Source organism: Populus nigra, chromosome 13 (genome assembly GCF_951802175.1).
Source record: "Populus nigra chromosome 13, ddPopNigr1.1, whole genome shotgun sequence".
NCBI classification, from domain to species: domain Eukaryota; kingdom Viridiplantae; phylum Streptophyta; class Magnoliopsida; order Malpighiales; family Salicaceae; genus Populus; species Populus nigra.
In genome coordinates, this window is record NC_084864.1 from 2,754,287 (window position 1) to 2,766,304 (window position 12,018).

The 12,018-nt window shown below is 30.5% G+C and overlaps 1 protein-coding gene across 1 annotated transcript; it reads right to left on the bottom strand.

The window, feature by feature from the left end:
- Positions 1-10,875: 10,875 nt before the first annotated feature.
- LOC133671091 (leucine-rich repeat extensin-like protein 3) lies at positions 10,876-11,748 on the bottom strand. The gene is made up of 2 exons (XM_062091722.1): positions 11,098-11,748; positions 10,876-10,986 (listed from the first exon to the last, which is right to left on the bottom strand). Exons 1-2 carry the CDS (start codon positions 11,549-11,551, stop codon positions 10,886-10,888), a joined length of 555 nt encoding a protein of 184 aa, XP_061947706.1. The 5' UTR covers positions 11,552-11,748; the 3' UTR covers positions 10,876-10,885.
- Between the last annotated feature and the right edge of the window lie 270 nt (positions 11,749-12,018).

Here is a 12,018-nt window from a genome sequence, read left to right on the forward strand (position 1 = left end):
TAATAGAAATTAAAGGTATGATGGAGCAAATATTTCATAACGAAAAAAAGTTGTGTTGGCGATCCAAAACTTAGAGACTGAACAAAATAATTTATAGCAATTTACAGTGTTTTGTGATGAAAGATACAATGCTTTCGCCACATGATTTAGCTTTTCAGTTAATAAAAAGAAAAAAAAATTACAAAGCTAAATTCTCTACCAACTTAATAATAAAAAAAAACAACAAAGATAATTTTGAAAGGAAAAAAACCCATGAGAAAAAACGTTGTAGCAATTGACAATGTTTTGTGAGGAAAACTATAACACTTTTCCCAGTAAAATAAAATAAAAAAAATTTAGAGAAATATTGTAATAATCCACAATGTTTTGTGAGAAAACCTACAACGCTTTCCTCATATAATTTAGTTTTATTGTAATTATAATTCTTAATCAACTCAATATTAAAAAAAATCGACAAAGATAATTTTGGAAAAAATCATAAAAAAATCACATGGAAAAACACTGCAATAATTCACAGTGTTTTAAAGAAGAAAAATTACAAAGTTAAATTCTTAATCAGCTCAATATTAAAAAAAAAATTGATAGAGACAATTTTATAAAAAAAATAACAAAACAAACATCAAAAAAAGGAAAAAAAATCATGTTGGAAACACTATAGCAATTCATAGTGTTTTGTGATGAAAGCTACAGTGCTTCCCCATATGATTTAGTCTTATTTGTAATAACTTGTAATTGTAATTCACAAACAACACAATATTAAAAAAATAAAATTAAAAAGGATAATTTGAAAAAAATTATAAAAAAACCATATGGAAAAAACACTGTAGCAATGGACAGTAATTTTCAAAAAAAGTTATAGTGCTTTCCTCACATATTGTAACTGTAATTTTTAACCAGCTCAATATTAAAAAATAAAATAAAATAAAGATAATTTTGGAGGAAAAAAAACCATGCGGAGAAACACTATAGCAATCAACAATGTTTTAAAGAAAAAAATTACAAAACCAAATTCTCAATCAGCTCAATATTAAAAAAAAAATCGACAAATATAATTTTGAAAAATAAAGAAATAAAATAGAAAAACTAAGTGGAAAAACATCGCAACAATCCACAGTATTTTTAAAAAAAAAATTACAAAGCAAAAATTTTAACCAGGTTAATATTTAAAACGTAAAATCAATAAAAATAATTTTGAAAAAAAAATAAATGAAAAAAATAAGAAAAATAAGAAAGTTGAAAAAAAAATAATTTTGCAAAAAAAAACGAAAAAAAAAAGGAAAAAGGAAAAATTAGCAAAAAAAAACTGGGAGAAGAATCACTGTGGATTACTGTTGTAATCCACAGTGAAATGTGTGGGGGGGAACAATGATTCCCCAACACCATTTAGAGTATTGTATAATATTGCGAAGCGACGATTGTAACAATGTCAGTGATTCTATTGGTGGAGGTTGAAATGAGTGCCCTTCCATCCAATTCTTGGATTCGTCCTTATTATTTGAGGTGGAGATATACTTTAGATGCCTCACCTCTCTTGTAAAAATTTGATCCCACACAATTACCCATGGTATTCATGTTCAATTCAAGGGTGTTAGGTCTAGAAGTTATCTAAATTCATGTCATATAAATTTAGAATTTTATCAAGTCTAAAGATATTGGGTATAAATGCAAGCTTTTTTTACATATCAATAGATAATTATCCTTCTTTGGACCTTTTAAACAAGGATTTAAACTCAAAATTAAATTTTCATAAGGTGCTAAAATACGGATCCATCAGTAGTCCCCCATGTAAACCCTCTGAGCAAAAATTCATAAATTGACTAGTTTTATGTAAAAAAAGAATTCTTAACTCTCGATCGGGTTATTAGAAAATTCTAATAATTTGCGTGAAGTCTTCTAATATGATGTCTTAGCTTGGGTTAAAATTTCAGAATATTTGGAGAAATTCAAAAAATTGATAAAAAAAATTCATAATTTAACCATTTTTATGTTATTGGGCGTAATTTTCAATCCGACCATCAGATTGAGCTAACATTTTTTGAAAGACCTTAAATATATTGAATAAAATCTAGTTAAAATTTTAGGATGAACGGAGCTCAGTAGTGCTAACAAAAAAAATAAGGACCGTCAAATAGAAGCAAAATGACTCATTAAGGGTAAAATGATTATTTTCCATTAAAAAATAAAACAAATCAGCTCTCCCGTCCTTTTATATGCTGATGACTAGGTAGAAGCAGAATGGGAAAAGAAAGAAAAGAAAAGGCGAGAGAGAAAGAGAGAAAAGTAAGGGAGAAAACAAAAACCAAGGAAAATATAAGAAATGTGAGAGAATAATCTTGTAAACTTACAAAGTCCAACTTATAAAACATTAATCTAAGAAAGAATCAAGTGAAGGAAGGAGGAATTGAGATAGGGAATTTGACTAAAATTGGGAGAGAAGACAAATCGGAAGAAAGTCAATTGGTAAGCATGAAAAGTTTGGATTTAATATTTGATTTAGATGTTTTTAAGCTTACTTGATTAAGTTAGGAAGTAATTTCATGGAATTTTACTTTAATTTCCCTTAAATCCTTGATTCTTGAACTTAGGGTTCTTATGGGAATTTGAGGAAATTAGAAGAGAAAGGAAAAATGATGAAGTTGAAATGAAATAGCACGAAAACTAGTTGAAATAACAAGTAAATAAAGAAACATTTCGGGGAGGAAAAGGAAGATGACATTCAGTCAAATGAGAAAAAGTGAAGGAATGAGTTTTGATGTTAATGTTTAGGAAACTATATTTAATCATGATATTTGAAATATGTAAGAAAGATAAAATGAAGAAATAGTATTAAAGTTGAGAAAAATAAGTAAATTCAATTTGAAAGATAATTGAACTAGTTAAAAAGAAAGCATTAAGACGAGATGTTTAAATTGTGTTTGAATATAGTTCTTACATATGTTTAGATAAAATAAATATATATGATGAGAAGGCATAAAGAATAGAAGGATTATTTGATGGAGGAATTATGAACATAAAGCAAGAAAAGAGGTAACTTGTTTTAAATATGTGGTTGTATGTGAAATGATGATGTTATGTTTGAATCAGAACGAATTAAAAAAAATTATGTGCTTTGTGTTTCGGCATGTAAGAAAAATATTGATGGACTAATAATATAATGATATTTGATTGATTCAGGAGTTGTATCTCGAGTTGGTTATCAGACAAGAAGAGCTGGGCCATCACGAGTAGAAGGTAGATGATTCATCACTTTCTTTTAAAATTCAAAGTTTCATTATTAGTTATGAGTTGTTTATGACATATTGATATGGAAAGAGTAGAAGAGGAAACTTGTTTGTATTATAATAGGGATGTTGGGTAATTCGTATGGAATTACTGGTTTGATTGGCTATTAAAAGAGAATAGCCGGATATTAGGTAATTCATATGGAATTACTGGTTTGATTGACTATTAAAAGAGAATAGCCAATTGCGGAGTAATTCATATGGAATTACCAGATATTTATTGGCTATTGATTAGTGCTTAAAAGTGCATTCTCACTAAGGCTTTATATCATCATGTTGCACTTAAAGTATCATTAAATTCCCTAACTTAATCATGTTTTATAATAACAAGTCTGATAATATAAGATAGCTTTAATTTATGGTAAATGCTCATTTTAAAATTCAGGTCTATCACATAAATCAAAGGATTAATTGATGAGCTCAACTACTGAAATTGAGAAGACAAAGAGAGGGTTAAGCATAGAAAAGAGATGTTGGTTCAATCCAAACTGGAACACTGTTCAGTCATTGGGTCATATCTGAAGCTGTAGATCTTGGATTTCAATTTGGTTTATATGGCTAAAAAGCTAAGACATAGGCCTAAAACATTCATGGGAGTCCAAGACTCAATTCTGCTATTTGGAAGTCCAAATCTTAGCAACAATAGAGAAGTCAAAATCTGTCCTGCAACCCAGACATTGTTCAGTGTTTAGCCCATATCTCGAGTTCTAGAAGTCCAAATGCACCGATTTTTGTTTTGTTGTTGGAAAGCTGAAACAATTTCCTAGAACTTTCATGAGGAAAATCTATTCAAATTCTAACGTTAGCAATAATGTTTTGTTCAAACAAGAAGATAAGGATTGTCACCAAGTCAAGATGTGGCCACCCATTCAACAATTAGTCATCAAATCAATAGTTCCAAATTTTGGCCTATAAAAGGAGGCATTTATCATGTATTTAGGCATCTTGGTTTTCAGATCAAGATCATGCTCTTGCTCTCTCTCTTTATATTTTTGTAATGCTTAAGTTTTGATTTCATTAATCTCTTGTTTATGCCTTTCATTTCCTTTATTATACTTATATAATTATATTCTCCTCTTGTTTATCTATATTTCTCTTATTCATAATATTTAACTAAGTTTATTATGTCAATGTGAAAAGGTTACACTAATGGTGTAAGAATAAGTATAATATAAACTCAACATGAACTTTAATGTTTGATACTAACATGTTTTGTATTTGTTATCTTGTTCACTTTTAATACTTTACTTGTTAAATGGTTAATCTAGATTTATGTTGTATAACTCTTGGTACAAAAAATACTTGGCACTTTCATTACCTAACTGTATGGTATAACCAACATTTGTGCAATGAAAGAAACTTGATTTATGTTAACATAAGTTATAAGTCGTGAATACCTGATAACATTTACAAGTATTAATATTATTCGAATGAGATAACTAATGTAATCATGTTAATAATTTATAATCCGATTGGAACCTCCTTTGTATGTGGTTTCCAGTTGAGTAATAAAAAGAGTTTATATTATACTTGTTTGAAATACCATTAGTGGATCATCTGACCTTGACAATTATTTTATCCTTATTCAATCTTTATATCAATATCACATCTTAAAGCTCTCTTCAACTCTTTTTTTATTATTATTTATTTCTTTATTTGTAGTTTATACAGTTAACCTTCATGTGGTTCGACCCCGGTCTTGCCGGGTTATTTATTACTTCGACACTCCTACACTTGGAAGAAGACATCAACTCTTTGGTTGTGTTAGTTATCAAGAAGAGTTAGTCGGATTTAAGGTAAATTATGAATTACCAAATTGAAATTTAAGCAATGAATGTTGGTTGCCGAGGTCTTATAAGTATAGGATTGATAAATTATGAATGGGTTATTGATGTTGATATGTAGTAAGTTAGTGATGAAAGACAATTTGATATATTTGGAAGAATTGTGAACATAATAGTTTTATCATTTTTAATGTGTTATCTTCCTTATTTCTTTGGTCGTGTCAGCTATCAAGAAGAGTTAGTCGGATTTAAGGTAAATTATGAATTACCAAATTGAAATTTAAGCAATGAGTGTTGGTTGTCGAGGTCTTATAAGTATAGGATTGATAAATTATGAATGGGTTATTGATGTTGATATGTAGTAAGTTAGTGACGAAAGACAATTTGATATATTTTGAAGAATTGTGAACATAATAGTTTTATCATTTTTAATGTGTTATCTTCCTTATTTCTTATTAACGTTATGTATACAGGTATCTCACGAGATGATGCAGAGCATTACATATGAGCTTTTGTGTTTAAATCTATTTTTTTATGTAATATCTTTTGCTTTTATTTGTAATTTGTATTATATGTAGATTTTAATAAATGTATTCTAAAGATAATTGTTTTTGGTATTTACACCTTTAGAAAGTATAAGTAAGGAACTAGTATTAGTAAACTATTCGAAAAGAAGTTTAGTAATCATAATTATACATGTTTAAAAGATGGCTGCATGTTAAAGTAATAATTAGTTCAATATGAATCCTTTGAATTTTTATTTGTATGAACTTAGTTAATGTTTTATTATAAGAGAATATAATTGCTATGTTTTATTTGTTGATGATATAAGGTTGAGAAAGCACAATGAAGTATTGTTATATGAAATATTGTATGATGAGATGGGATATGATCCAGGATGGTTGGATCGAAATGGAAGATTGATTATTATGATTGAATAAAGTCTAGTTGATATCTTGGTAACATCAAAAAAAAAAAAGGAAACTCTGCCAAATTTTATGTAAGGAATTAGATTTATATAATAGCTATTACTTTGATGATATAACTTTGAGAGTGCTATATCAAATGTGAGATATGTAAGACAATAACCCTAAGATAGTAACGGTTCAAGACTTAGACAGTAACAATTCAAATTTTGGTAGACTTTCATATGAATACCATATATATATATATATATATAAAACTTATTTTTCCAGTTGACGTGAGATTATTATTTTATCCGGATTGTGGGGTTGTTACACCTCAAATCTTTGAACATTCAGTATGCAAAGATTTGAAGGGTTGTCACTATTTAATAAGACTTTTTACCTTCTTCAGGTGACGGATCATCCCAAACATAATTGTTGGGATTCTTATGGTCAAATTGTTTGTGCTCATTAGAAAGAGTCTTTTGGGAAGAAAAAAGGGTGGTGTGTATTTAATGCATTAGTTGAGTAGTTTTCAAGAGATTTTTAGTGACATCAATGGTTATTCAATCAATGTTGAGGATGAAAAGTTATTTCTTTTATAACTCTAGTCATTCTTATCTTCATTCTTTTCTTTTACTTTAACTTTTACCACTTCTCTGTTAAAAAACGAATAAGCTTTGTTAAAAAACGAATAAGCTTTGAGTGAGCCTTATTCTTAGTTTGTAAGAAGAAACTTTGCTACCCGAACTTAGGTAATCCTCACCCTAAAAAATACTTTCTTCCTTTTTGTTATTTCATCATAAAAAAAAAATTGACTCTAGAAGGGTTAGGAATGATCATAAAAGAAAAGATATCGCTCTTACTAGAGGTGATTTTAGCTTTCAAGTGGTAAATAGGGGTGAAACTCTAGCTTATAGCTCTTAAAGAAGGGAGGGTAGTTCTCAATGTTAGAGAAGTCCCTCCTTCACTAACTCGAGGGAGAGAGATGTTACCTTGAACCCATGAGGACAATGCACCTAGCACTGTAAGCATAGAGCAGGTGGCTTATATGAATAGTTAACAGCTAATAAAATATATAGCTAAATTATTAGGTAGATCTGAAAAGATTAGCCAACCAACCTTGGCCACCTCCAGGAAGCCCTTTGAAGTTACTATCTCATCATACATGTATGAGTTTGGGCACTCCTTCCCTCTTCAAGGGTTCATGAGAGAAGGCTTTTGATATTATTGATTGGGATCAGACCAACTACATACCAATGGGTGGATCATTTTGTCTACCTTTAATAAATTATTTTAGCTCGTTGGACTCGAGCTTACTATAAATATCTTCAAGACTTGTTACAATATGATTGGTGGTGCAAATGGTGGCAACGATGTTTGCTAGTTTTTACCTTCGTTAACAGACCCAACAGGCCCACAAAAAAGACTTTACATAGCAATCCTACTCAAATCAAGAAATAGAGGGGGTGGTTGATCAAAAGATACAACGAAATAGTCAGACCAGGAGATGGGTTGCTAAATGCCTATGGTTGTTTCCACTATTGAAAATTACCCTCCACTATATAAAAACATTAAAAGAATTAGCAGCTGTGTATGAACACACGAAAAGACTGTTGGTTCTTGCACAATTATGTTTTAGTTATGGCTAACTAAATTGTCCACTATCGAGACCTTATCGGAGCAATTCTGAAGTCATCATCACTTGAGACCTCCTAAAGTTGGTATAAGATATGCACACCTATTATTTGGATCGAACCTTGCTTAATTGGTATATGATTGCGTTAATTATTATGATGACTTTAATTTGTTTTCAAGTGTACTAAAGCATAAATACTCTATCTGTTTGGTAGTGTATTATTCATTGACCTTATAAAGAGATATGTTTTGTTGCTTTATCTGACACTCCTGGAAAATTTTGATGTTATCCCCATATGTTGCTAGGGATTTGTTGTATTAGCATCCTTGTACAAATATTTATATCTTGCATGTATGAAGGGGGTTAAACAGGTCAAAGGATGTTTGCTACTTTTACAGGTATGAATCAAAAAATCTAAATAACTATTTAGATTTCAATGTTTTCATGCACAAAAAATTAACAAAATGTTTTTATTTAATAACAGTTATGGTCGTGGAAACATTTCCATATGAGCAAGCCCTAGATACTGAGATTGTCAAATATGATAGTCCAAACTATAAGGATTACACTTCATCTCCCACTAGGATGCATGTATTGCGATGTTATTTTTGCAATTATATATATTTATATTGTCTTCTTGAAACTTTAAAAATATAATTAAATTTTACATGTTTTTAATGCTTAGTGGTGTGCTGGATAAGTTTTTGAAAAAAATTCAGCACAAGTGCTAGCATTTTATCAGGCGAGTTGAAAAAACAACATGCTATCCAGTTTTTTTTAACTATTTGTTAAATAAAATAATTAACTGCACCGAATTATTGTTGTTTGATATTTATTTAACTTACAATTTGCAGGTTATTTGGATGTCTTACTTGGAATAAAAATTGGTTATTGCTCTAGTTGTCTACACCAACGGAATAAATATAAGGATAATAGTGGTCTCGCTAATATGTTTTGAGATAGTCAAGCTACATTTTCTGGATAAGGTAATACAACAGTTCGATTACAAATAACACATTTCAGTCGATATCAATACGAGTAATGCATTACACGTCATTACTCGTAGGAGTAAAAATAATGATTACGACTAGGTAGGTTGTTATAGTGCTTATGTATCATAATGGAATGCACAGAAAAATGATATATTTATATAAATGTATAATATGATTATTGATGAGGAGTATATGATTTAGTACATGAGTATAACACAACAAATCATAACTTTGAATCCCGAGTAGGTTCCTCTACTTGGATATATACAGTATGAGAAAAATGTTCAGTGGATTCAACATCACGTAAGTAATAAAAGTTTTTTATGATTAATATATGTTAAACGTTCATGAGTTTTATATATTATCTTTTAATTTAACTTAATGTTTTATTAATATTAGGTTAGCTTTTTTATACGGGAGAGTCGAGAGACCATATCTTATCTATATAATACTAAAAAAGAAAGCAAAGTTCACATTATAGCATGCAAGTGGTTAAATGTTTGCCGCACTAGACTTGAAATCTTTGAAGAGATGTTAACTCTTGATGATGTCACGGTAAAGAACGAAATCACTCAGGCAGGAGTTGGATCCGGTTGTGCTACTAATGAGCTCAGATCATCTAGTAGATAACATAGACATAAATAGATAGATAAGTTATGTTTGTATATTTTGGGATTACTTGATTATTATATTATTGAATTATTTTATATTTTTTTTGCATGTATAAACATTTTTTTTTTACATTCATGTGACCACTTGTGACTACAGAATATGATAATATATTGAGTTTAGTTAGTATTTGTAGATTGCGATTATTATGGTTTTTTACGAGTTTTTTAAGTTGGACAAAATTTTGTATATAGTTCCTATATAGATAAAAGTCGGTCTAAATTTTAATAAAATTATAAATTTCTTAACTCTTTAAAATTATAAAGTAAATAAAATTATAATTAACAAAAATTATAATTTTATAAATGTTTTCATGTTTAAAACACGAAAATAATCTAAAATCTTACTATAGTCAAAATGATCTAATTGTTTTGGTTATAGTCCAACTGTTTAATTAAATATTTAAATATTTTTAAAAATAATTTTTTAAAACATATCTGGTTTTGAATCATGATATTGAATTATTTATCAAGATTGTGAATCATAATATTATTATAATGTATGAACATAATATCTTTAAAATGTATGATATTTCAGTATTTAATTATATTTTACTTGCTAGTGGCGTAATCTATCCACATGCGGGGCCGAATGAAATGGCCATCATACCTGGAAATCACTCTCTTTCCCACGAGTCCTCCAAAAAATGAAGCACATTACCCAATGAAATGGCCCTTCCGTACGTCTATGTGTTGTGATTGTCTGTACGATATGAGAAGCTGTCTGCTCATGTTGATAAAGCTATAGCACCATAAATAATTCTATGAGAAATCATTGACTTTCCTGTTCTCCCAACTTTTGCAGTGCCCAGAACTTGAAACTGATGAACTCAAAAAAAAATATCTGCAAGAATGATGCTGCTAATTGTATTTTTCTTTAACTAGATCTTGTGCCTAACTCTTCAAACCTTGACGCCTGCATTCCATGTCCCCAACAAGTTGCAAGGTCCATAAATATGCTACTCCTGTATATGCCACCATGTCAGTGAAGCACATGTCTCTCTGGTCTCACATGGAAAGGCTAAACTTTATGCCCATGAAAAGGTCATTGATGATCTGCAGACTGCAATCATCAATGACTTTTTGTTGCAACTTTTTGCATTTCAGATTCCTGGGCATTCATATAATAGTAACCTGAGCACAGGATCATCAAAAAAATCAATGGAGACCACCTGTCATGGCAGTCCTCTTTTTTTCCCTCAACTAGTGAAGACAAACTGTATCAGATTCTAAACCTTTCTCAACTTTTAAAACATTAATTTGACTATTTTTTCCATTATTATCAGAATAATTATCAAATAAATTTAAAATCTTGTTCTTATAGCCATCACCTTTTTTTGATAAATCTCATCCCGGTCAAAAAACCAGGCATCTCAGTGACTGGAAGAATCATTAGACGAAAAGCTTTAACAAGGGTTGAATTGAAATCCCAGGGTCGCTCTCTTCCATATTCAATTCTCGGAAGAAGATTCTCAGAAGCTGATTCTACGCATCAGACTAACTGGACCAACATTTTGTTTTCTGTTAAAAACCTTCAAATTAATTCACCTACCATGTCAAAAAAAAATTAAAATAAAAATCAAGGGAGGAAAAAAAAAGCACAGGAAAGCAAAGAATCAATAACAACTATTTTTTATCAAAAGATTCAGGGACAGCTCTGTGAATTCACTAATACTCGAAATCCGACAATACAATCCACAACCCAACGAACCATCCCCTGTAGAAACCCATAAAAAAATTTATTCACAAATTTTTTTAAAAAACAATACAATAAAAAAAAGCCATAACACAAAAGGTACAGCTAAGCTAAGCTAAGCATGAACAGGACCTGGAGTCACTAACACAGTACTACTCGGCGGATTATTAGAAGGAGGTGGCGCCCCAGTTACAGCAGGCACAGCAGGAGGCGGCGGTGACAGCAGAAGAGGAGGAGGGGGTGGTGGTGGTGGAGGTAGGTTAGTGCCAATGTCCGGTGGGGTAGGTGGGGGTGGTGGTGGTGGTGGTGGTGGATGTAGGTTAGTGCCACTGTCCGGTGGGGTAGGTGGTGGTGGACTGAATTGGTAGATGCCCGCTGTGCTAGGTGGGGTCAGCCCAGAAGGTCCACTTGTGGTAGGATTGGGGAAGGTTAATTGTGGAGGGTGACAATCGTCGTCGTCACCAGAGCATTTGTGTGATTTGTGAAGGCGGTGGCGTAAGAGTTCATATCCCATGACAAGACCGAGAATAACAAGTACAGTTACAATGAAGATGAAGATCTTTGTTGCTTTCCCTACGTAACACATATTTGTTGTTGTTGTTGTAGATTTTTTAGGACAAAAGCTGAGAAGGGTCTGATAAGTTACAGAAGGAGATGGGGTTTGGTTCTTTTTCGTCTTCTTTTCATGGTGTGATGGTGTTCTGTGGGAAGAAGACGGAGAGTGAGTGTCAGTGTGGTAATTAAGAGAAGGGGACCAGATCGAATTTTTAAATTACAAAAAAAAAAAAATTGTTTGTAACAATGACACCGTTATATTTTTTACAGAACTTTCAAAAGTTAAGTATTGATTAAACTTGCCCCGCCTAATAGATTAATCTTTAGATCCGGTACTCTTTTCTTGCTCGAGTTGGGTGTTAAAAATAATAATTTAACATAGTCAAAGGGTCTATTTCAAAATGAAGTTGCAAAATATTTTAAAAAAATTTAAATTTTTTTGTATTAGTTTTTTTTGGTATTTTTAAATTGTTTTTATATAATAATATTAAAAATAAA